Source organism: Spea bombifrons, chromosome 5, assembly GCF_027358695.1.
Source record: "Spea bombifrons isolate aSpeBom1 chromosome 5, aSpeBom1.2.pri, whole genome shotgun sequence".
NCBI lineage: Eukaryota > Metazoa > Chordata > Amphibia > Anura > Pelobatidae > Spea > Spea bombifrons.
The window spans coordinates 71,403,305-71,430,896 of record NC_071091.1 but is presented as its reverse complement, the minus strand read 5'-3'; the positions used below and the strand labels follow the sequence as shown (position 1 = coordinate 71,430,896).

At 37.9% G+C, this 27,592-nt stretch overlaps 1 protein-coding gene across 2 annotated transcripts in view; it reads right to left on the bottom strand.

Moving 5' to 3' along the window:
- Nucleotides 1-2,363: 2,363 nt before the first annotated feature.
- Nucleotides 2,364-27,592, bottom strand: part of ZNF516 (zinc finger protein 516) — a 56,365-nt gene continuing 31,136 nt past the window's right edge. For both annotated transcript variants that reach the window (XM_053468369.1, XM_053468368.1), the window contains exons 4-8: nt 24,135-26,054; nt 10,682-12,166; nt 9,061-9,165; nt 8,119-8,186; nt 2,364-5,195 (exon numbers count right to left, since the gene is read on the bottom strand). In XM_053468369.1, coding sequence (XP_053324344.1) covers nt 5,136-5,195; nt 8,119-8,186; nt 9,061-9,165; nt 10,682-12,166; nt 24,135-25,917 — 3,501 coding nt within the window. In that variant the 5' untranslated portion in view covers nt 25,918-26,054 and the 3' untranslated portion in view covers nt 2,364-5,135. The remainder of the gene's footprint in view (nt 5,196-8,118; nt 8,187-9,060; nt 9,166-10,681; nt 12,167-24,134; nt 26,055-27,592) is intronic.

Here is a 27,592-nt window from a genome sequence, read left to right as displayed (position 1 = left end):
GTTCTCCTGTAATTGCTTTATGCAAATTTTGTTCTAATCAATAAACAATACCTACCCAATTAAATACATTTGCGCAACATGATAAAGACAATGTCTAACTATCCAGAATGAGACTTATGTCCCGATTCTACTCCAAGAGTTTATGGTCAAGTTGTAATTCTTTTCATAGAGAATTTTAAAAGGATACAAAATATTCACTGAATAATCACAATTTAGAAGAGCATGCCAAATCATATCTTAAAGATGCTGTTCCCTTAGACAATAGATTAAGTTGCGTGCTCAAACATAAGCAAATAAACCTTGGCAAATCAGAAATTCTCTTAAAATTTGAAGATTTTATTCAGTTTCTATGGGAAAACATATACATGTCTGGTTTTGTAGAATGACACAAAATACAATACTAATAAAGAACTATTTCTGGTTTGGGTATTCACCAGCACTAGTAATGATGTTTCTAGTTTCCCATTATGTGCCTTCAGATGAAAAACTAAGAAGCTATAGTATATATAGTACTATATTTTTTCCATTTTGCTTAATTTTCTTAACCAAGCAAAGGCTTGTCTGCTAATGTTTTAAAGTAGAAATGATTCCAAATAACTCTTACCTGAACTAGGGCTTAGAACATTTCATCCACCCCTTTGAAATGGCTTTAAACTCAGGGCCATCTTCAACACAGAGCAAAAGGAGCAACTCGCCCTGGGACCGGTCATACCAAGCAGTTTCCCCCTTGAACCTACAACAACCGCGGTCACAACCACTTCTGCGCAGGCCCACAGCTTACCCAGTCTCTTGTACCGCCCAGTGGAAGCAGGAACACATCAGAGTTACATTGCGTTGCATTACCTGACACTGCTGGGTTCCTGCTTCCTCTGGTTAGTAAAAGGTAAGTGTGTGAGCAACACATACATTTGCAGGTCCGGTATGGGGGTGTGGGAGAGAGTATAAGTGTAAATTAGAACATGAATGAATGTGTGTGAATGGATGAGTATCTGTAAACGTATCCAACCCTACCTGCCCCTATGTTCAAAAGTTATTGCCCCCAATGTTGCCAAATCAAACCAATTAACCAATTTGAATTGATAATTGGGTTCAATTTCACTAGATGCACATAGGCATGATCACTGCCAGCCTTGTTGAATCTAAACATCAATTAAATAGAACCTGTCTTCCAGTGAATCACAGTGAAAGCCATTATCTACAAATGGAGTAAACTTTGAACAGCAGTGAGCCTTCCCAGGATTGGGCAGCCTACCAAAATTCCTCCAAGACTGCATTGATGATTTATCCAGGAGGTCACAAAAGAGCCCAGACTAACCTGTAAAGAACTGCAGGCCTCACATGGCTCACTTAAAGTCAGTGTGCATGATTCCATGATAAGAATGAGACTGCAAAAAAACTGCATCCATGGGAAAGTTGCAAGGCAAAATCCACTGATGACCAAAAAGAACACAAAGGCTAAATCTCACAATCGCCATCTCACATCTTGATGACCCCAAGTCTTTTGGCATAATAATCTGTGGACTGATGAGTCAAACGTGGAACTTTATTTTAGACTTCATGGGTCTAGATGTGGCATAAAGCATTTGACAATAATAAAGTCATACCAACAGCCCCAACAAGATGTCAGTAGCATGATGGTCTCTGGCAGCTTTAGGTTATGGGCAACTTGCCATAATTGATGGAACCATGAATTCTCCTCTCTACCAAAAAATTCCTGAAGGAGTATACCAGGCCATCATTTGTGACCGAATGCTCAAGCACAGTTGGGTTATGCAGCAGGACAATTTTTCAAAGCACACAAGCAAGCCCACTGCTGAATGTCAAACTCTTGACTTTATTTTCAATTGAAATGCTGTGAAATGACCTTAAAGTCAGTTCATGTTCAAAAAGCCTCCAAGTTGGCAAAATTTAAATAATTCTGCCAAGAACAGTGGGCCAAAATTGCTCTATAGTGATATAAAAAGACTCATTGACAGTTATTACAAACTGATTGTAGTTGTTGCCACCAGGAACAACACAACTGGTTATAAGGTTTAGGAGGTCAATTACCTGTGTGATATAGGTTTTGATAAATTCTTTATCTTCGATAAATTACATTTAAAAACTGCATTTTGTGTTTACTTACGTTGTCTGTCTTAAATCAAAATTAGTTGGATGGTCTGAAACATTTAAATGTGTCAAATACGTATAGTTTGTTTGCGCTATACCCCGTCACCAAGCTCTGTGCTGGAGATGTGTTTGGCCGAAGCATACACAGGCTAGCCATATATACGTTCCCAGTAAAAACAAAGTTACAGTAGTATTTTTCCGAATGAGAAAAACTTAAATGGTGGAAAACGAAGCAAAAAAAATGAGACCTGCGGTGTAAACAATCAAACCCTTTATTTGTGTAAATTACATTAGAGCGCAGTAAAAAATAACCTGTTATAGAGTGAGAAACAGCAGATTGGCAGAGGTAGTAGGAAATGTATGTAACAGTCCATAGATGGTTAACAGGAGTGTGTCAGGCTAAAAGTAATTTATTTAATAATAAAAAAAAGATGATCAAAACAGGTTGACTAAATAAATAACAAACAAAAATCATTTAAATACTATAGCCTAGACGATTTCTACATTAACAAATCAACACAATACGTGGGGGCACAAAATAGAACTACACGGCTAAAAAAAAGTGTGATATTAAAAGACTGTTCAGCTTCTTGGAATTTTCTAATGCTTGCTCAATTACGTGAATATCTTATGTCTACACAGTATGTAATTACCTGCAGTGATTTCCCATACTGTTGTTCTCCATGCAGAGTAATCCACATTGTAAACTCTGTTGATTAATACCTACGTAACACCAGTGACAGCTTTGTTTCCTGCCATTTGTCAGATGTTCTTCAAGACTGTGCCAAATGAAAGAGGTCGTCCAATTAATTCCCATATAAGATCATTGCAGGCTACTTTATTTAACAACAATAGGTTTCCATAACGTCAAAGGGGGGGGAGGGGTTCATGGCCCTTTTCCATAACTACCAAAATATCGGAGTTTTTTTTTTTTTTTGAACTAACCATTTGATTTTGTGAAATATGAAACAATATATTAAGAGACCAGGGAATATTTGAAAGACCGTGTACAAAATGGAATGTATCCATAAAACATCCCTTAAACAAAAAAAAAAACACACAGAGGGTTAGGTTTAAAACGTGATTCTGGGTCAAACCAAAGCTGTGTTATCACCTGCAGCAATTGAATGTCCTGTTGACAGGCTCTCCTTTGTTGCTATGGTGATAAGACCACTTTTCAAATTAAGCACCAGGATCACTTCTCCTACACGGCGCCTACAACTTTTTGTCTCTACTGCGGAGTTTTTTTCTTCAGATATACACGGGCGCACTTAGCACTGCTAATGGGATTGGTACACGCAACCATCCTGTCTAAAATGGGACGTTTGCGCCAACGGGGTAAATAAAAGCAGAGAGGAGGAGATGTGGTACAAAATAACCGAAGATGGAGGGGTGGATCTGTTATACAAGTTTCCAAGTACTGATCATAAATTCAATGATAGGATCCCAGAATCAATTAAACAAAAAAAACCTACATTAAAAAATAATAATACATTGTTAAAACATTTCTTTATGTTTAAACAAATCCATATCAGAAGCCCACATACTACAAAAACCAAAAACTATTATAATACAAAGTAAACGGTATTAAAATGTTAAATTCATATCTGTACATGTAAAATTATTGCTTCTTTTGAAAAATATATTTAGCATGCTACGATTTCTTATACCCATTTCCTGCCTTTACAAAAGGTTACAATAAAAAAAAAAAAACTCTAGTAAAGCTTTTGCGATTTTTTTTTTTCACAGAACATTTTTTTTTTCTTTCAAGGCAGCAGTAACTTTTTGATAATGCATAAAATCATATGTGCAAAATTCAAAAATATTAGCGGCATTGCCATCACACACAGTGCCACAGCAATACAAAAAAATATTTATATCTATGGAATACATATGTAGTCCCCACTTGTGCAGAACAACTGGATGCTGCCTGCTATATTAAATGGGGTAAATTAAGTACACTGCTTGATTTATCATCTATATTTTAATAACCACCACCTCACCACCAAATGCTGCAGAAGAGGTATATAAAGCTTTTTTTTTTCTTTATATATAGATATATATATAAAATTTTTCATATATTGTATCCCCGCCCCACCCCCACAACCTGAATGCCATCAAAACCAGGTTCATAAAAAGATTTCCAAACATGCCATAAAGCATAAGTATTAAAAGGAAATGTCAATCCCTCTCAAGGTACCGGCTCTGAGAAGGGATGATCTTGCAATAAGGAACCAGGACCATGCAGTAGATGTATTTGCTAATCCATGCATGGCAACGACTATTCCTTTCTAGTACAGTACTAAAATCTGCAGCGGGTGTGTGGTTATTACAAAGGGGGAAGGGAGTTTGCATAATTTTTGTGTGAGCAGGTTTAAGAAAGTAGCCCTATTATAAAACAGTCCTGAGAGTAAAATGGAGAAGCTTTTTTTTTTTTCCTTTTTCTTTCTTTTTTTTTTTTAGTGTTCATATAATGCAAGTGTTTCCTTGTTCAGGTCTGTGTCCCTCATTAAATACGGCACCGTGTGAAACACTGCCTTCATAGTAAAAAGTATAATTTGACCAGTAATGTATTATACGATGCAATGTCACTGTGAACATCCGGTGGCAGGCGGGTCCCAAGCCAATCCTCCATTTGATATCGCTCCTTCTTGCTTTTGAAATGTAGTCCATTGGAGCAGCAAAAGATTTCAGTGCTTCAAATTTGAATAAGTCCAGTTTTTGTATTTTGCACCCTACCTCACCATATCTGTGATGAGAATATGCTTCATTAAGAACCGTCTTATACCTTCTGGATGTTTTTCACTTTATCTTAGCAAACAAATTAATCATCCTCGGAACTGAATAGCATTTCACTTTAGCATTTCTTCACTTTAACATGACAGCTCCAGCCACTTGATGGTTTGAAGGCATGTTTTCTAGCTGATCCTCCATGTTGGAATCATCATTTGGAGGCCTAAGAATCTGTTTGTCAGGGTACTCACTGTTGTCAAACGGTACCCGGTGCACACATTGGACATGTGTCTTTAAGTTCCCTTTTTGAGAGGCACTGTATGGGCAATATCTGCACTGGAATGGTCTCTCACCTATGGAAAGAGTAGAAACATAACCTTTTTACCCACATGTACAGGCCATTAAATGTAGCCATAAAATACAAAGCTGTTGACTCATCTAGTTACTGAGAAACAAGATTTATATTCTGGGGTCAAACGCCTACCTATGAGGATCATGTCAAGGCTTCTCTTGCATACCAACATTTTACCCCATGGTTTATTCAATATACCATAAGTGTAACAATTTAACTCAGACTAAGCCTGGTATGAAAGGTTGAGTAAGCCCTATGTATTGCATAGCTAGTGGGTTGTCAATCGTGAAATCCCCTTACATTAACTATAATTCTTGCTGCACCCATGGGACAGGAAAAAGGCTGCCCTTAACCAATGAATTTTTTTGTATGGTCTTGAATTTTTTTTTATAGCTTTTTACAGCCATGAAAGTTTATTTATATATTAAAAGCTAACCAAGGATTATGCATAGTTAGTTGAAGTGTCTTGGCTCACCTACAAACTCAGTATTTATTTATTTATTTATTTATTTTTTAGAAGACCCCATTGTGAATAAGCGAGCAATGAAGCAATAATTATTCAGAAATACTGGTGCGTTCAAGACCATTGAAGGGTGGCAATGGATATTGGTATTCAACTTTTACTTGCCATATTACTAGTACAAATATAACATTGTTCTCGATTACAAAATGGGAGTAAAATACAGAGTAACAAAAACAAAATCTAAACAACTAAGATCTAAGGAACACACCAAGGTAGACAGTAAAGAGAAAAGGTAAAACGAGGGACGTAAAAGAAGCAGCGACAGTTAAACTCCGAATGTATGCAGAGGACAGAGGCAAGAACCAAAGAATCATTCACAAATCTGTCAAAATGCTGAACAAATAAGAAAGCTTAAAGTAACGAATACTGCAGGCAGAAGTGTGAATTAATGTGAGCCTGGAGTTTTCGTTTTATAATGCCATTTTAAACCTCACTGAACAATGCCATGTTTTTAAAATATCACGGCAAACTTAATGTTTAATTAATATGTTAACCTTAAACAAAGAAACCGTTAAACTTAAGAGTTCATTTTGCATTAGAAAATATACACAATCAGACCATTGTCCCTTAGGGATGCAAGTCTTAAAAGCTAGAACTAGCTTATATGTCAAATCTATAGAGAGCATAAGAAATGCTTTTGGCATGGCATTATGAAGTAATATATAATATATATATATATATATAATGGTAATAAAATGGCCTGGGTTCCGCTTTTATAAATAAATACCCGCTGTCTGTTTGGATTAAAGGAAATATATGCACCAGCAACACAGTTTAAAGTAACGTTACTAATAATGGAATACTTTTAATTGTGGAACTAGACAGGTAAAAAAAAAATATTTAGCAGTGGACTACATTCATAGCAGTGAATTAAACTAAAAATCGGTGATAAATGCAAGATTTAATTTCTGTAAACACAAAAGTTGCACAAACATTGCATCAAAATACACCTTGATTTGCGAAGATGAATTATGACTTTACTCAAGAGTTTAAAATATTGAAGTGCTTTACTGAAACGTAACCATTTTTAAAGTAAAAATACATATGTCATTGTACAGATTTGTCTAAAGACAAGGGTCTTCTAAATCTTCTTGGTTTAATTTTGTTATATAAAAAAACAAATCCTGAGGAGTCCTGAGGAGTTGCTGGTAATTTAGAAAAAAATTGCCTTCAATCTTGTAGCACTTTGGAATTTAGTAGTAATGACAAAATTCAAGGACTGGTCACTGACTAGAAGACGAGCAAAAAAATAAAAAAATAATAAAAAAATAATAATCCACCCACCTACAATTAATGGTCATCAGAAGGAGAAACAGCTACCATTGGGTTTACCTATGTATTTGGAAAAACCTATACATGGAAAAATACTTTCCTTCTTAAGATGTAAGATTTTTCCAGCAACACATACTTGTTCTAGCCTTTAAGACGTGGCTTTACGTAGGATGCGCAGATGAATGGGATGAGTACTTTAAGTGATAAATGCATTATGTTGCAAAAACATTTGTAAATAAATGAAACTCAATTCTTGAAAACCAAACCAATTGAGATGAGTCTATAAGAATCATTTGTGAGCCAGTGTAATTTATATATTATATAATGTCCTGATGAATTGCCCCAGTTGCAAAAAATTATAGAAAAAGTATTCTCCAATATTACAAACTCAAGTAAACCCAGGAGACAGCGTGTTTTTTTAAGGAGCCAAGAATACATAGAGAGCAATATAAAACAGCACATACAGTAAGATAGCCAAAGTAATTTGTTAGGCCTCATAGCCACCTGGTTCCTGGGATCTGTCTAACCCTAATCTGCTAAATATTTTTTCCTCTGTTGGATTAAACGAGAGTACAAGAATACACCGACTTCACTAATGAGGCCACTGCGAAGCACCAAATTCGGCTCACCATGGGCCTGTGTTTACTTCATTCATTTGTGAGGTCTTTGAGAGTAGGAGGAAATGAGAGAAAAGCCGAAAGGGAGGTTTTTCTTTGAAAGAGGAAAAACTCGACATTAGACATAGGATAGCACACCACCACAGAGTCCACAGAAGCTGTGAAGTTAAGGATAAGGAGTTGCTCTAAAGACTTTAGATGGAACATTTGGACATATACTCTTCAGAAAAACACAGACGTCATATTGAACATATTATTTAACCATACTCACGGAATTAGCATTAATAAGGCCTTGTAGGCTTGTACATTTACAGGATGCATTTCCATAGAATTCTTCCATCCATGTTAAAGAGGAAGAATTTACTAATCAATGACCGTTGCATATAATAGGCAACAATGTATTACATTTTAGGATGAAAGACCAGTGCTTTACTGAGGAGTACCACTGTACAATGTTTCTCCCCAGGAAACAAAAGAAAAAGGAGAAAAAAAACACTCAATTGACAACATACTTGTTTTGGGGCATCTGCGGAGGTGGTGTGAACTTCAGTACCTCGGAGTCCATTAGACTCAAATACCACTGTGGGAACAAGGGGTCTTGTTAAACAGAGGAGCATTCAGGCTTTCGTTAGTGTGTGTACATCACCGAGACCGTTTAACCACATTAATACAGAAGAAATACCAGCTACTAGCCTGTGGCCAGAACATACCAATTTACTATAACACTTACAGTGAGAGAGTGTGCTAATGGCAGCCTAAGGGCACTGCCCTTTTTAATTCAGATTCTGGTGCTGAAGAAAGCAATCACTGACAACATTAATTATCAGTGTGTGTGTGTCTAAAGGGACCCTCTTCTTGCATTACTTACCATTTGGCCTCTGTCAGTTCACATCAGACTGGCTTATGTATGCATCATTCACACTTCTGAAGAACAGCACACTAGTCTAATTCACTCACAGTATTCTATGACAATCTGACACTACCAGGGTCTAAACAGAGTAATCCATGCAGGCTTCAACAGATGTGATTACAATTCCCCCTTTCACTGATCAACAAAAGGTATGCCATTTACCCTTTAGCAAAAAAAAAAAAAAAAAAAATAGTGATAATGACATTAACAATGGAGATATGAAATGGACTTGGCATGAGCGTATATCATATTTATCTGGAAATATTAATCTGTCATTAACCATTCCATTGCCAGAATACTTTTTGTGCATATTATCAGGCAAGAAATTAACTTAATACTGCATTGCTTCACGGACATGAGGACTGCCATGAAAAAACGTCCATAAAGAAAAAAGAACTCTCTTTTGTGTAACTCCTTATTTAACAGTACGCAAAAGAATAAAGAACAGTAGTTTCACAGACCTGCAAGGTTTGCATTGGATAGCATTCAAGTGATTACCTTAACTGTTTATGCAAAAGGAAAAAAAGGAAAACCGAAAATGTACCTGTGTGGGACCTCATATGGGTTCTTAAGTGGCTCGGCTGTGTAAAACATTTTCCACATTCAATGCAAACATAATCTCCTTGTCGTGCCTGTGTCCTAAGCATTCCTTTGGTTTATCGAAGAGGGGGGGCATGAGGGAGAAGAAAAGGAGAGATGTTGAGAAGAAAACATTATGCTGGAAGAAAACATCATTAGTATGTCTAATGTGTCATCATGTGAGGCTACCTTCAGGCCCTAGATGACAACTGTCAGCCTTCATCTAGGCTGGAGATGACAGGCCAGGCACACGCAGGACTGCGAGAATGCATAAATTACATTGAATTAAAAAACCTTCCCCGTGATGTGCCCGCACCAGGACTGGCATGTCAGGTGTGTGCTTTCCAGAGCAGCTGGATCCACTTTTGAGCCATCACCCAGCTTTGTCAAACAGTGTATCAGGCAAATCAAAGTGACTCCAGCGTGCCAGGGACAAGCCACATGGATAATAGAAAATGAGCAGAAGCAGAGTTTGCCTGTCCCCCCTGGGCGGATGTACCTTGGAGACAAATTCAGAATGAGTGGAGCCATCACAGACTTATCAAACCTTTAGCCCTTACCTACCTGCCTGCTGGTTCTGCTTTGACCCAAGCCCTAGAAGGTACAGACTAAAGACATCTGGAAATGAGAGTGTCATTATGGACATGGCGAGACAGTAAGAGCATAACAGCCCTCTTCCTGTCTTTAGTAAACATGTTTTCTGGGCCATTAGCATTTGTGGAAAGCCACTCAAACCTCTCTTTTTTCCAAAGGTCAATTTACAACATCTGACTTAAAGGGCTAGCTATTGTCTTTGCTGTTGATCAAGAAAGACAAGCCTGACTTTTAGTTCTGTATGTTACATTTTGAATATCATTTGCTCCACTCCACAAAAATAACAGCATTTGGTGCTTTAGCTATGTCTAAATCTCCTAGTGGAATACAAAGTCTCCCAGTGATTTCAATACAAGAAGGGTAAATTGGATGACTGGTGACTGGAATATGAACTTGAATGCACACCATTTTGCTTTACAATAACAGGCAGTTATGCACAAAATAAACATCCTATATCAGGTCTTAGGCTAATATTTTGAGCATTTAGTGGCCAATTCCCAAGTGGTAAGACAAGTGGTCATTGAAGCATGGGCTGGGAAACAAATCAAATGGGAGTTTTGGCATACATTTGGCCTCATGCCATCAGCTGGATAAAAATGGATTATGTTTTCTTCAGATTTTTGACACTATTTAAAATGTTATTGGCACATTACAATGCTGTGTATACAAATGGCAATGAAAAATAAGTGGGTGACAAGCATGCATTTGACTAGAACCAGTCATAGTCACGGATGGAATACAGCAAGTCTATCTGTTAATAAGTATATGCATAATTAGAGCAAGTTCTTAGGGTTTCTGGGGAAAAAATGTTGACAGGGAGTGATTGGAAGGCACCCAATGTGAAACTCAATTAAGCGCCGTTATATGGCACACTATGTTTTTTTTTTTTTTTTTTTTTTTTAACTCCTAACATTACAATGTGTTGGATTCACCATCTCCATGGGATTATATTATATAAAAGTGTAACAGGAGCATATTTTCTAACAATTTACCTGCATTTTCCATATGATTTGCATTAGCGCCCCAACTTTGGTATAAAGTAGCAAGGTCCTTTGGAATGTAGGTCTTGAAGATATTTAAAATGTCCAGATGTTTTTCATTGCCCTCAGGTCCTGGTTCTTGTTTAACTGATGTGAAAGGTAGATGGCCTCCTGTGGAACCTGGTGGTGTTTGTGAAACAGGGCTTGTTTTGATTCCTGCACTAATGTTGGACAATGCCCCTTGTTCATTCATTATTTTGCCCTGAGATTCTCGCTGAGGTGCTGGAGAACTCTCATGTTTTGCTTGGGGTTCTACCATGTGAAACGGGAAAGGTGGTTGCTGCAGGGTGTACTTGGTTTTCACGGTGTCAGAGACAGACAGTTTACTATTTAGAGGTGCAAAACTAGGTCCTCCCTGGGGCATGAGATACTTTTCCATTTGCTTACTACTAGATGGCTGAAGAATTTGCCTAGTTACAGATGACTGAGAAGGTGATGGATTTCTGTTGAGATTTCCGGCCTGAAGGAATTTTGGGCTTGTTTCATATTTAGGCTTCATATTTGGACTTGGTAGAGGTTGTTTAACCGTGGGACTATATGGTTCTGGTGTCTGTGTCAACTTAGGTTGCCGCTGCATGTCAAAACTTGTAGTTTTAGACCCACCTAAGCCACGGGCATTATCGCGCCCCTGAGATCCACTAATTGTCTTAGAAACATTTCCTAAATTTGAGTTTCCTTTGGAAGTTGAAGAACGAGCAGGCAACTGAGTATGAGCAAATTTGCCAATAGGCAAAGGCGGACAATCTTTGCCGCCAAGTGCAGGTGGGGGACCTGTACGCCCACTCCTAGCTAAGAAAAGTACATTGTTTTTCAAATTTTTAAATCCATTTTGTTGAACCCATTGAGGTGCCATAGAGTTGCAACTCACTTTGTGCCAAATTCTTTTATGCATCCATAAAACCTCTGGATAGTAAGTCTTATGACTACAGAAGGGACACTGATGAGCAACCAACGAAGCATGCAGCGCAGAAATAGATTCTTTACTACAGCTTTCTGCCCTGGTTGATTTTTGACTAAGATTTAATGGAACAAAGTCTTCTCCACTAGCACCTTTTTCTGCCTCCACATGCTTCTTCAGAAGGTCTAATGTCACTCCATTGGGTGGGTTCTTTTCCGCAGATAAAACCTTTTTCATGTCAACAGCATTTTCTGAACTTTGTTCCATTGCGGAAAATGAAGTGCTGCCACCATCTTGGGTAGTATTGTTTACAAAACCACAAGGCTCTTTTTTGTAGTTGAATGCTGGTATTTTTAAGCTGGAAGCAAATTCAGATTTGACATAGCTAAAGTCTGGATGTTTGCTGGATGCTAAAGAGGATTGCATTGGCCATCCTAGTTTGCTGGTGTTATCAGAAATAAAGTTATGATGACTGTTTGTCGTAGAGATTTGCATGGGCATATCCTCTGTTGAATAGTCATGACGATATTGTTTCACTCCTGTTAAGAAATAAAAAAATTATAAGAGAAAGCTTTTGAACACGATTAAGTTACAAAATAAACCATAACTAATGTTAATCATCAAAAAGTATCATAGCTTTTTCAATGGACAGTTCTGCATGCATGGCGTCTCTAACATGGGCCACTTTAGAAAGTAAAATGTGGATTATTAGTACAGTCAAGACCCCAATAGCCACACAACAGTCAGCAGCTCTGTTTTCAATAAATGCATTTGTTTGACAATTTACCCCATGTATATATAATATATATGTACCTGCATAAATGACAAAAACAATGGGGGGTGGAAGCATAATGCACATATGTTGTGCGGGATTAAATTACCCCCCCCCCAATATAGTATATACCCGAACAATCTCAAAAAGATGGACTGCACACTTGAGCCAGCACAAATCCACACATTTGCTGCCCTTGTATAATTATGAAATAACAATAAAGGAATGTAATATATGATAAACTGGTGAGATGGGCTGTATCATTTGAAGAACTAGCATGCACTGCAACAAAGCTTTGCGCTTTACCATCCTGGTGGTAAAAAAGAAAACACAATACATTCCAATTAGTTCATACGAGGAAAAGTGACTGTGAACAGTTCAAGGCCTCCAGCAACTATGGGCTGGATTATTTGTGGGAGACATGGCCTTTTTACAAGATCAGCTTTATCGGCAAAAGACAGCTTTATAGAATGACCCGGTAAAGGACCTGGACCACACAGGGATGTCAACCTTCTCTATATCAATTTTATAGCCAGAATTGCTTTTCTGCAGGCACGATGCCTGAAATGTGCTGGGTGCCATCAATAGAGCAAGGACAGAGATGACCCTGTAAATGCTACAAGAGAAGTCACTGTGGCTCTAACATACTTATTTCAGTCATTTAGGTTTTATTTATACACGGGATAACTATACACATTGACCTTACGACTGAAAAGCACTGCCTTCTAATAAGCCTCAGCTTTCCAAAGTGTGAGGTCCCAGCATTATAGCAAACTAGTAGATATTGTATCATTGGGTTTCTAATGGCACAGTGTGACCCCACTTGCACATCATTGCTGTCATATCCCAGGATTCTAGGGTGATCACATAAGCATTCATCATACAGTAGGCATGATCTGGTGCATTTAAACCCCTTTTTAGTTAAACCGAATGAGCAGATATGTCTCTTGGAATACTGCTCCCTCCCAAGACATAAGATGATGAAAGAAAAAGAAAAAAGTGATCAGTGTTAAAAAGCTATGAAGGTGGGGAAGTAATTTTTGTTAGCAGAGCAAATGGTATACCATAAATATACCATATTTCACAAAAGTAAAGATATTACTACTTCAAGTACAAATAAAGTGTATTACTACACAACATGATTAGCGAGGTCTCCTAAGACTACAGGATGTAAAGGATTATAGAAAAGAAAAGAAAAAAAAAAAAACTTTTTGATACTCATTTTTGTAGAAGATGCAGAACAGTGTAAGTCAGGCTAATAATATTTCTAAAACCTGGCAAGTCATGTGTAGATATATATATATATATACTATTTTTTGTAGATATTTGCCAATTAGTGTTTCATAAAAGCACAAACCAAGGTTAAGGAAGAAAATTATAACCTCTAAATTGTAAGCTTGTTTAAGCAGGATCCTCCTCAAAACGGTTTATAACCAACCAACACGTATGGATGAAGTAAGCATGTTTAAGGTGATGCGTTCTGTTTGGAAACATGCATGCATGTGTTTGGATGAATGAGAAGAGTTCAGAGGAAGTTAAAAGGGATTCTGGGTAAGAAGCTTGTACTGATGGGCAGTATGCTCAATTCCAGCAAAAACAAAACTGAAAAGTGCTTTTTCCTCAGACTCTTCGGCAGCAACCAGCTCTACATCCCCATTTACATCGACCCATAATGGGAGGAAAATATCAAAGCCAAAAATGTAATTTGGCAGCTATTTTTCTCGCAACAACAATAGAATTCATTTTTTATAAACTCGTTTAGAGGGATCACCACTCATAAATCAAGATAACATGCATATGTAGGTATCTGGATTTGTTCAAAACTTTTTGTCTGGCGAGTTATAGAAATGTATTTCTTTCAAATAAATATATGTTTTTGCCCTCCCTCATATGCTTCACACAGCTAATTTTGTAGATATCCAGAAATTCTGCTCTCCTTTCTATGTGGCAAAGAAGCAGTATTCAGGTGTGAAATTGCCTCATTTCATCATTAGTTCAATTACTAAAACAGATTTAAGAACTCAACGTAGCGGAAGTGAAAAACTGGTGGAACTCTGCTGCCACTGTATGGCTGAACTGGGGAATAACAGCCGATGAGGACTCGGGGCAAAGAAAACATGCATTTTTGTCTAATAAAACAAAAACATGTATTATTCAGATTAAATCGGTGTTAGCAATATAAGGGTTGGTGGAGAAATATATAAAAAAAAAAAATAAATAAATAAATAAAAAATGATCAAGTGTTGTTCTATAGCCTTTATGCAGAAGGCTATGTATAAAGGTTACCAAACCTAAGTGCAGCTAGTCACATGATCTTTTGCCTACAAAGCATTTACTTTTGTTAAAAAACGTTAATTCCGTAGTATGAGACACACACACACCACAGTATTAAGTATTGTTTGTAATTTTGGCTAGTTGAACTGATCCGAGGTGTCCTTTTTCCTACCTGCTGAAGTACCCCACATTCAATCCCATGATTTAAATGGTAGAACTTTCCTGCCACTGATCGCCTGTTTCAAGCAGCAAATTAGCGACAAGAATTGTAGTACCACGAAGGAGGAGAGAAGCCGCAGCTTCTACCTTAGATGAGCGCCTTTTACATGTTTTCATAAAAAAGCATACTAAATGTACTCGCAAAGCACCTCTTCGGTGGGGCTGTCAGGGGCAGTAAATATTCCCTTTAACCTTTCATGTATGAATAAGTTTATCATAACCCACAACGGTTGTCTCTCTATGAGCCGTGGCTTCTATTTTGAAAATCAACTTAAACAATTTAGCAAAAGAAGAAGGATTTCCTTCACCCTGCAACGGCACCAATATAAACACAGGACATGTGTGTTTGCTCAGTGCCTTATCTACAGAGAACTGTAATTTAACATGTAATATTAGAGTTCGCTCAGTGCTGTGTGCCATGGTAACAGGCTTGTTCTTAAGCACATGACAAATGAATGCACAATGCTAATGGTAGATAACTACCATCTTAGAGAAGGTATTTACGGCAGAAGTAACCAAAAATGCATTTTTTTAGCTAAAATTTCCATGAATCTCAGGCAGCATGTATCCAGCCATAAGACAAATCTAATACAGACACAGCTAGGGATATGAGTCTAAACTAAGTTGGAGTTCAACTAAAAACCTTGACAGCTGCCAGTGACCAAAAGTTTAATTTCGGCAGGTTTTGTTTTTAAATCTCATGATGTAAAACCTTACATTTTATTTTAACTTACTTCTGCAGACAAGGAGAATAGAAACGTTGTCTTATTATGATCAATGAGAGATATTGTTCACTAAGGCACATTAAATTCATAAGAGGCGTTGTACATCCCAATGGATTACACAGGAGGCACAGTATGCAGACGTGTACTGTATAATTGATTTTATAATTCTTCCAGAGAAAGATACACTATTTAAAACGTACTCAATTTAGAGGTAGAGAACAAGAGGAAAGTAGTTGAGGTGGTGAGGAGACTGACTAATGGCAGAGACTGGCAGTACTGCTCAAAACCAATTTTACCACATAGAAGTTTTAAGATAAACAAAGCCAAGCATGAATGAAGAATAAAATAATTCACAGTGGGAAGGGTTTTGCCTATTTAGTTGCTAATGACTCAGTAGCCCGATGACAACATTGGCTCACCACACTAATTTAAAAGTATTCTTTACGATGTCCACGACACACAGAGCCTTATTCACTGTTGAATGGAACACTTGGGAAAGACTGACAGTGCCATACTATGTCAAAGACAATGTTGGCATTGATTTTGACAGAGTTAAATTTTTTTTGTACTTCATTCCCACAATTCCATATTCATTTTTCCAACAAAAATAACTATAATCATGCAACTCATCAGAGGAGGCGGTTACTTGTATTAATGCAAGGCAGACAATAAAAAGTAAACATTCAACACTATCAGTTCTAGCAACTATCAGAATAATGTAGCTCTACTGTGTCACCACTAGGTGGCACCTGCTGACACTGAAATAAAAGATGTTTTCCTACTTCCTACAACCTGATGTTTCCAATCTCATCACTGAATCAATTTTGAAAAGGCACATAAAGAAATAAATAATATACCAAATAAGAACTACTTTGTTGAGTGTATTGGTCAGATTTTTATATAACAGTTAAAAACTATATTTTATAACTATATAACTATATTTTGGCAGATAATTGAACTTTTTTACCTACAAAGCTTAAAGGTAATTTAGCAAACAATGGAATTGTTTAAGCAGCAGAACATACCACCTGTTGCTTTAGCGAGTAGACCTCTTTGCAAACTACAAAATAATTACTTTTCATAAGTAACCTTTGTATGATGCACTGCATTCATGTTTGTTCCATCTGCATCATTTAAACTGGAACTAGAGCTTTAACTCTACACAACCTAGCAAAACTTTATTGCTAAAGCATTTTTCTCTGTAGAAAAGTCAATTCAAATTTTCAAATGATGTAATGGGCCAACAACAGCGTGGCTAAAGTGGTCCCAGAACTTTTGTTTAGCATGTCTAGAAGGAGATCCCAAAAAGAAGCAGTGTCCTACCATGTATTGTGATTCTACGGAAACAAAATGATTATAGGAAAGGACATTTGTTGAATGCTGACTGTTCTTTCCCAGGAATTTGTATATTATGTTACAGAAAGTTATTATGTTTGATTTCTGATCCATTACTTTGTTCCCACCTGCTTTACAAAGATTGTAAGCTTGCGAGCAGGGCTCTCTCCACCTAATGTATGGGTTTGTCTTAGTCTGTCAATTCTAGACTTGTCATACTCCTTGAATATGTGTATTGTATTAAGTTCTGCGTAAATTGTTGGCGCTATATAAATAATAATAATAATAATAATAATAATAATAATAATGTAGCCATTGGTTAAAATACCCCATAAAAGAATGGCACAACTAATACATTGTACAGGTTTATACCAGTCATGAAACTATATTATGATCTCACGGTCCAATTCCAGCCCGTTTTAAATTTTTTGTAATCTTACAAGTAGGCCACAAGTAGAAGATGGTTGGCGAGTTTACCATTCACCAAGAAATGCCTGTTTCCATCAGCCGAGTGTCTCGGATTACAATAGGGACCCGGCCTGAAAGTTGTACTAGAAGACAAATCAATTGTACTTAGTTTCTTACTAGTTAAACAGCTAGTAGTAGCCGTTGTATTGTGTGTTAGACATGCAAGGGTTGGAGGCTTCCCATGACCTAAGAGCTGGGTTGGCACTTCATATACTTTAACGAACACTTCCAGCGTGATTTAGCACCCCAAGGCTAATGTCTGGCCAACTATGCACTTAATAGATCCCAATATGTTTGCCATCTCTGCCACAGAGACACTAAGCCTAAATACCGATCAATAAAATAATTGTGATGAAATAACTTGCATCGGCTGTTTTACACAACTTTTGCATGATTAACTGTAATCTCATTCCCCCTACAGGTCTCCAGAAAGCTCACAGCACCTGTAATTAGATTTTTCAGTTCTTTGTCTGATCTGATAAAGCCTGATTTGCATTGTTGCCCGAGTGGGCTAGGTATGCAGAGAGCATGTTATTCTGGGACTGACGGATATATCGGCCTGCAGCTGCTGCTAGCAGAGAACGTACACGCCACACCAGGAAGCCACAGCCTGAAACTGCGCAGGCTTCCTACTAAATGTAACAAAATAACACCAGCAGCTGGACGCAAAATAAATCACAGATAAAGCATGTGATTTTCTGTTATTAGAAATATATATATATATATATATATATATATATATATAAATAATCACACACATCATAAAAACAGGTTTAATGAAAAAATATTTCTTATTGAAGCTTTTGTACAAATATTCTTGAAGCTTCTTTGTTTGGGGTTAATAACCCCGCTTGGGATTGACTTTTCAACTAACCTTGTCACCCTGCAGCAAATGCTTAACTAGACATTGTTCCTTCAACAGATCAAATGTCACTGAGCTGTTCTTTTAAAGCTTTATGTGCACATTGCGGGAAATATATTTAGGTTATAGAAAAAAAAATCCACATTATTTCAGAAGAGCACTTCTAGGTTTTAAGGGCCTTTAAACTAAAAACGGAATACACCTCTACACAAGGATTGGATTAAATTATAGACAATCAACACAGGCTTTACAGGACCCCAGGTAGATGTTTACCAAATGGAATGTAAATATTATTACCTTGATTTTCACATAATAAAGTCCATTTTTATTTCAGCACTGACCAGGCACCTGACATTCAAAAACTATGCAAGCAATCCTTATCCTTTCCTGCCTTCCAGTTTTTCTAATTCAATAAGCTGCTTAGTGACATTATACAATGAACGGCAAGCTTATTGCAAAAGGTTATAAAAATAATATATACAGCGATCAGCCACAACATTATGACCACTGACAGGTGAAGTGAATAACACTGATCTTGTAATCATGGGTGGGATATATTTGGCAGCAAGGGAACATTTTGTCCTCAAAGTTGATGTGTTAGAAGCAGGAAAAACGGGCAAGCGTAAGGATCTGAGCAACTTTGACAAGGGCCAAATTGAAATGGCTAGACTACTGGGTCAGAGCATCTCCAAACCTCTTGTGGGGTGTTCCCCGGTCTGCAGCGGTCAGTAACTACCAAAAGCGATCCAAGGAAGGAAAAGCGGTGAGCCGGTGACAGGGTCATGGGCGGCCAAGGCTCACTGATGCACGTGGGGGGCTAAGCCTCGTCTGTGTGGTCAAATCCAACAGACGAGCTGCTGTAGCTCAACTTGCTGAAAAGGGAAATACTGATTCTGATAGCAGGATGCCAGAACATAAAGCGCATCGCAGTTTGTTGAGTATGGGGGCTGCGTAGTCGCAGACCAGTCAGGGGGCCCATGCCGACCCCTGTCTACTGCCGAGAGTACCTACAATGGGTACATGAGTATAAGAACTGGACCACGGAGGAATGGAAGAAGGTAGCCTGGTCTGATGAATAACATTTTCTTTTACATCACGTGGATGGCCGGGTGCGTTACCTGGAGAACACGTGGCACCAGGATGCATCCATGGAGGCCCTTGACAGGTCAGTGCTGTTCTGACAGCAAAATGGGGGAACTACATCATATTAGGCAGGTGGTCATAACGTTATGGCTGATTTATGTGTAAGTGCTACAAAATACTTACTGTGAATGGTGAAAATCTCTATCACCGCTTTAAACATAAATGTAAAACTCACCAATTCAATCTGCTCAGAAAATTAACAAATTTCCCCTACCTTGTCATTCACCATATTACTTTGTGTGTACATCAGTTGGATACAAAAATAGTTTGTTGACAAATATTTATGACGGTTAAGACAAAAGATTTTAAGATATTAATTAAAATGTATTACGTTAAAGGTGCTGTCCCACCCAAAAAAGCAAACATTTGTAGTAATGATGAATGCCCAGACTCCTCCCAGAAATAATAATTCTTTGATTTCAGTAAAACTTTTCCACATTGATTTTTTGTTTGTTCCGGGAACGCTTAATTCTTGTGACACAATAACAGGTGCTGATTCTTAAAATGAAGCGTTTCAAAACATTTTGCTCCTTTAACATTATTAGATTTATCCAAAATAGCTACAACAAGAGGAGTTCCCCCAGTAACATATCACTTCTGTAGCAGTCCATAAGCCATGTTAGGACACAGCATGAGAAGTAAGCTCCCAAGGGAACAAAGTCCAGACTTTCTTATGGAGTGCAAACACGGTTTAACCAGCAATGGGCATGACTACCAGTAATTCAAATGGGAAAAATGTACAATTTATTTTGTTGTTGTAAGAAAATCGGAAAAAATATAGCATCAATTTCATTAAAAATCCTCATCCCCATAGATTAGGATGTGTGGGTTTAAATACACTTACATTGCTCCATGTCATTTGTATTTAAGGCAGTTGAATATCTGCAATGCTTTTGAGTGATATGAGTTGTTGTGGTCCAACAGTCATTGGATCAAGGACAGACTGACTAGGCTTGGTCTATTTGCCACATAAAAGCAATTGTAATTCAATGTCTGAAGTGCGGCATGCAAACTGGGATTAAAGGATAATGCCTGTTGCAATGCTTAAGTGACAGTTTTAGTAGCGTACTAATATTTATGAAATCTTGAAACAGGATTAGTGCCCACAGGGACAAAGACTGCCGACCCCCACACCCCACACACACCCTTACACCAATTCCCTATCATGCCCCCTCTGGAGTAATAAGTCACCCCTATGTGTATTACTGACCGATAGCAAATCCAGACAAAACAGTTTAAGAGGGAACAAAAAAAAGTGCTTTGTGGGTTGGCTGAATTACAATTTGTGGATATGTTGAACTTTGAAGAATAGTTTGTCTGAAAAGCACTTTTGCTGAAAAAAAGTAAAATCATGTGACTAAAGGTCCATTTGCCACAGGCAGTACTCTTAAAAGCTGGGTACTAAAATCCACATGTCACATACAGAAAATACCTCTGCTCTGTAAATGGATCTCCGGTTTACCAGGTACTTAGGATCTATAAAAGGTTAGGTTTAAATATAACTCCATTCTCCTACTCACGTCCCAATGAATACATCAAAGGAAAAGGACATACAGTATTATGGAAAATGGATCTGCTCTACATGTTAACTTGGCTGTAAATGTACACACATGGACATGGTGTTCCTAAAACACATTTTACATTTAAACAGGACTGGAAATTGATTTCTCTCTCACTCTCTGTTGAATCACTGATTAATGACTATACAATACTAATCTACATCTACTGCATCGAAAGATCTATTTGTTTTCATTTATTGCCTTGGTGATACTATTCTAGTCTTGCTTATTAATATATATAATCTACTGTCAGGGTATTAAAAAGAGGAAATATAGGTTTTATTTTTGTTTGTTTTTTTAAATAAAAAAAAAAAAGCTATATGGTAGATTTTGAAACAATACAATACAGATCCTTGTGACCTAATTTTCTCTTCAGCTTCTCAACTCTTCATAAGCACACTATTAAACTTAATTAGTAAAAGTGAATGAGATCACCATCCAGGAATGCATGTTTTATTTTGGGAACTCTGTTACATAGGATTGTGCTGGAATTGGCACCGGCACAAGCCAGAGGAAAACGTCCCCTTCCATTCAAACCTGACCGGGAAGGATAAAATCATTTTTAGTGTACTTTGATCTACAGTGGTGCTCATTAAAAGGCAATGCAGAAATTATTATTTTTGAAAATTCAGGTTGGTGGCAAACTATCTTATTGAGCGTTAAAAACATCGTATTCTATTTGTATGATAACCCTTTTGCATCAATTAATGTAATCAGGGGAATAGGCTGAGTGCGCCATCTCCAATGATATATATTTCAGAATCAAATTAGTATAGCAAGTACGTAAAGAAAATAAAAACAATAGATGTGGCAGGTACCGTTATAAACACGCTTGAACAATTAAAAGCAATGCCATTTATTTTGTACAGCTGCAGAGGTTCATTGACTCTTTTAAAATATGGTATCTTATTAACAGAGTCTGACCCCTTGGGACATGAATTTCAAAGGTTTATATTGCACCTCAGGGATACCCAACTGTTACTGCAAAAAAATACAGCCTTATAGTCTAAATCTCCCAAATCCCACTCACTGCTGCAAGCATGAAAAACTATAAACCAAGTGAACATGAACCTGGAGCATTGGAGAAAAGAAAATAAACAGTCATAAATATGGACAAAAGTATTGGGACACCTGACCATTACACAGGGACTTTGATGACATTACATTCTAAATACATAGAAATTCATCCCTGTTCCAGTTTATCCCAAAGGTGTTCGATGGACTCTGTGTGGGTCACCCAAGTTCTTCCAAACCAATCTAACTTCCAGTGAAGGGAAATCTTAAAGCTGCAGCATACCAAGACATTTTGGACAATGCTTTGCTTCCAACTTCATGGGAACAGCTTGGGAAAGGCCCTTTTCTATTCCAGCATGACTTTACCCCAGTGCGCAAGGTCCATAATGACACGGTTGGGTAAATTTGGTGTGGAGGAACTTGACTGGCCCACACAGAGCCCTGAACACACACACACACACACACACACACTCTAAAATAAGATAAGACTGTCAATTTGTATACACTAAGAAACTGAGGTGGTTGTGAGGAATTAAATGATAATCAGTATCGAACAGATTAGTCATTTTTGGTTCATAACTGAAGTACAGAAAGCTGCTCGGTATTACCACCTAAAATCGCACCCTGCTGCAAAGTGTATTGGCCTTCTTAAAAGCTTGGTTATCTACACGAAAATGTATTTTCCCAGCATTATGCTGAAGCTTTCAGTCTGCAGCATCATGTTGCAAGGTCAAGACACACAATCTTGTATAGAAGTCAGCCTGATGCATTTTACTGCAGTCACCGATAGTAAGGAGCAGGGGGGGTGGAATGGGGGGACACAACTCAATCATGACGAGCAAAACAATACTGCTACACCTACCCATCTTCTACTTACAGTTTGGTTACCACTCACATTTAAAACTACATTTGCAACCATGATCACTGTGAGCATAGTTCATGGCCAAAAATACTTAATGGGAAGAAAGCAGATGGGCTGATTTTCAGTCTCACAATATCTGGTTTCTGTAGGCAAAACATTTACATTTATTTGGGGAACATCTGGCAGAGTTCAACACTTGCAAGACAAGCTAGATTACACTTAACCTACTATTCTGACCCTTTCACTCAGTAATTCAGAACATTCTGTCTCTATGTTTTTGCTTAAAAGGTATCAGTACTTTGGATTATAATTATAGGTAAAAGAGGTGTGTATTATGGAAAAATGCATTTCAGAGAGATCTATAGTCAGGCACTTTTTCTGCATACAATAATGTAATAAAATATGCAATTTAAAACGTACATAGTGTTTCTCCAATCTCTGCACTTTAGGGTCATAAGGAAATGGCACCGCTTAGTCTTTCTGCAAGCAGACTTGGGCCTTTTCATGATTAATTTGACGGGGTTCATATCCTCCCCTTCTAGTGATTTTGAATTATAGATCACCCTCATTGGACAAGCAAAGATCAGCACCATCTGCAGCAAGAGGCCAAGCTATTCAAAGTGGCTCTGATGCTTTTAGGGTACCTTAACTGCACCTGAGTCTCTATTTCCCACCAGGAGGTAACTTAAAGGGCGCCTTTGACACTACGGCATAACATGCACATGGTCATCAGACGTCATCAAGATTTATAAAATTATACCACATTGTGTATAGTAGTGTTGTACCAAACGAATGCATATTGTGTAACTTTGCTGGAAGCACAAGAATAGTATAAGACAGCGGTTCGATAGTACAGTAAAATAAAGAAACTGCACTATAAAATAAAATGTAATTATAAATCTTGGTTACATTTTTTTTTTATAAAAGTATTTACACTTTACCCACATGACACAGTTTAAACAAATATATTTACTGTTATGAATGTATACATAGGCATTTTTTTATATAAATGAAAACATAACCAACTAAAAAGTAATCCAAGATGGACATTTTAAAATAAATTTAACTTGAGTAAAATTATACTATTTCCTGCTCCAACATTGATTAGCCAAATAATGCCTTAGCTGACAAAGTCCTTTATTGTGTTTCCAAGGGTCCCTGTATTACTACCTTGGTTTAGGAACTGCACATGTGCTGTATAAATTTGGCATAAACAATGGGATTAACCAATATGCTATGGACTATTTAGCTTTAAATTAGGAAAACAGCCTTACCTGGTGACAGAGCAGCAGCTTCTTCAAAACTGTCATCATCAGCACCATCATCTCCCATGCCTGATGCAAGTGAATCCTCTGGGGCAGAAGTGGAGTCTGGGCTGCTAGGTCTGCTAGCGGAGTCACCATCGCTATTTGAGCCATATCTATCACGATGAGAAATGGAGCCGTTCTCACTGAGGCTCCTTCGCTCCTTCCTGTGAACCCTAGAATGAAGCACCATCTGATGGTATGTACGGAAAATCTTTCCACATTCAAAGCATTCAGTGGACTTATTCTGAGAGGACCTTCGGCTCTGCCGTGATGGTGGTCTGAATTCCAAATCATTTGTTCCTTCTATATGGTTTTCTCCAGGTTGTGCACTGACACCTTTCTCTGTGCGGTTACTACTTGAGTTATTGCGTTTCTTTGGATTGCTGGTATTGTGTCCTTCTGACTCACGTTTTCTCTTCTCCTGACCAACAAAAACATATTCACCTTTCTCTCTGTCATAAGTTACATCTGCATCCGCCAAAGTCTCATCCCATCCCAAGTATTTAACATATTCTGAAGCCTCTGCTACTTTGCCTTTGGTAGCTAGCTGCCAAGCTTGATAACTGTTGACTGGGTCAAGCTCAGGCACTCTTTTACCTTGCTGTGCACTTGATGTTTTACTAGAGTCCTCCAAAGGTTTTAGTTTAAGGTAGTCTAGGAAAAACTGCTTGGCTTCAGGCGATTCTGAAATTCCATTACATAAGCCTTCACTTGCCTGATCTGCTTTGCCTTCACCAGTGTTTTCTTCAATTTTGCAGTGCACAAGGTTGTGTGCATTTAGGCTTTCCAGGTTTGTAAACAAATTGCCACATTTTGTGCAAACTTCATAGAGACATAAGCCAGTCATCATGGCCTCCTCCTGTACAACATCATTAATAGTGGCTACCAGGTCGGTGTCTGATTTCGGTTTATTTTTACTCCCAGTCTTTGGACCATGGGATTTCATGTGGTTTTTTAGGAACCATGGCTCTTTAAATCTTCTGCCACAAATGTGACAACCATGATCAAATGACCCCCGGTGCTTTTTCATGTGGGCCTTCAGAAACCATGCCTGACCAAAGGCCTGTCCACAGACTTCACAAGGGAACTCTCCTCCGCCTATTTCATTTTTGCCGTTCTCAGGAAAACCTTCCCTGTTTAAGGGGATTGCAGTTGTGATATGATCTTTCTCAATGTGGTTCAACAGGGTCTCCTCTCGTAATGTCATGTAGTTACAAAATCTGCATTTGTATGGTTTGTGCACCTGCAGAAGGTGCTGGTCAAGCTCCTTCTTTCGATCATATTTATTTTTGCAGAAGTTGCATGGATAACTGCCGGGCTTGTCATCATCCATTGCTTCCTGTTCTTCTGTTTGTGCTGTGCCATTAAGTATTTTGTTGCATGCAGATGTGCTTTTAGTGGGGCTTGCGCAGCCACCCATACCTTCAGACACACCTAGTTCTCCGACATGAGAGTCTGTCATTTCCACATCTTGTACATGACTAATAGTGCCAGTTCTATGGGTTCGTAGGTGTATCTTTAAGTTTCCTTTCTGGGCCGCCCTGTGGTCGCAGTAAGGGCATTTGTATGGCTTTTCACCAGTGTGTTTTCGCATATGCTGTGAAAGAGAGCTCTGGAAGGGGAAACTTTTGCCACAGATGACACAGCTGAAGGACGATGATTTATCTTCTTCATTGTCATTTTTACCTGCTTTCATGTTGGACTCACGCAGCTCCATATCAAATTGTTTCCTACGGTCCATCATCGGCATAACATTAGGCAGAATTAAACAACATTAAACTCAACCCAGCAGTGGCTGGCCGCGGAGATGTGGTTCAAGTGCAGCTCTACTGATAAGCATAACTTCTAAGGCGATATTCCGTTTTCCGACAATAAAAAGATGGATACCTTAGGGGGGAAAAAATGGAACACTTGTTATTACTTGATCCATTCAAGCTACTACGTACAAATTCCTTACCAACATACTTCAATCTCTTGTGTTTTGTTCACCTGACATTTTGCCAAAGATCTGACTTGTAAAAGGTCACTCAGTAGCCTATTTTAAACAAATTGGCAGTGCACTTCCTACTTGGGAGCAGTTTTCTATTTCAACATTGTGATCACTAGAGACTTGGACTCATACGCTAATTTTACATACATAACTGAAATGATTTGAACCATATGCGGCAAACCTAATTTTTCTTATTTTTTTTTTTGTTTTTTTTTTTTTTTAGCACCACGCAGTATAGTCTAGTTACTCAGCTACAAAGTAATTGTAGAGTCCATTCATTCTAACAATGACATATTTATGTACATCTAAATGTAAATCATACAATCAAGGAATAATATATACAATGTAAACAACTACATACAATGTCAGTGTAAAAAAAAGTAATAATCTGGAAGAGTATTTCTACAATATGCATCAGAGATTGACTGATTCTGCCATTTCTTTTTTTGCTACCTCTGGAGATTAGATGTGTGCAGGGAAGAGTCTGGATATATGCAGTCTTGCTGTTTTTGCATGAATAAACAAGCTCATCTAACAGCTAAGCAACTCTAAGAATGCCTGTGGGGTCATGGTTGATTATACTATTCAGCTGCATGTGGCTGTTATTGACATAGACCCCAGTGACTGAGTGTCGATAGTCAAATTAAATAAATTTACTTTCGAAAGAAGATTAGTTTTCTCCTAGGTACTCCATTTACTGAAAATCCGGTTATATTTGCTAAATTATAAACATGGGTGTAGGTAGATATAGAACTAGCATGGTATTAACTCTGTGAGTATGTTGAATCAAAACACGTGATCATCATCTGGCAACAGTCATGAGCCTTACTCTTGCTGTGACTGACTCTGAAACCACACACTGTTTACTCTTATGTTCTGTTTCCAATCTGACAGAGTGCTGTGTTTAAAACAAGATAACTCTCTCAACCGAGAAACACGTCAAAATAAGAACGTTTTTAACATTGTCAGACTCTGCAATTTGGACAGAGCTGCCGGATATGGCCAAGAGTGGCTTTCCTAGGCTATTCCTAAGCCATAGACTCTGTGTTAAAAAAAAAAAAAAAAAAGTAGAATGGACATGGACATAGAATTCTCTGTAAATGTGCTGCTTTCTATAATAAAAGGCAAGAGAGGGTCCTACACAGAAAAAGCAGCAAGTGATGCAGCCAAAGCAAATTGTTATATTTCAACTTCTTTGGAGTCTTCTGAGGTCGCCTATGGCCTCCTAAATAGGCTCCCCAGCTTGTTACCACAGTACAAATTGTACAGTACAGGCTGTCAGGAGCTAAAATAAAATGAAACCAAGAATAAGATCGTAGCCAAAAGGACAAGCCTGAACAGCAGCACCATGATGCTAGCTCTGTTCAAAAGAAGTGAACTACACTATAAGCAACTTATAAGTATAACTAGGTGTGGTCAGCTATGGTATAATTAG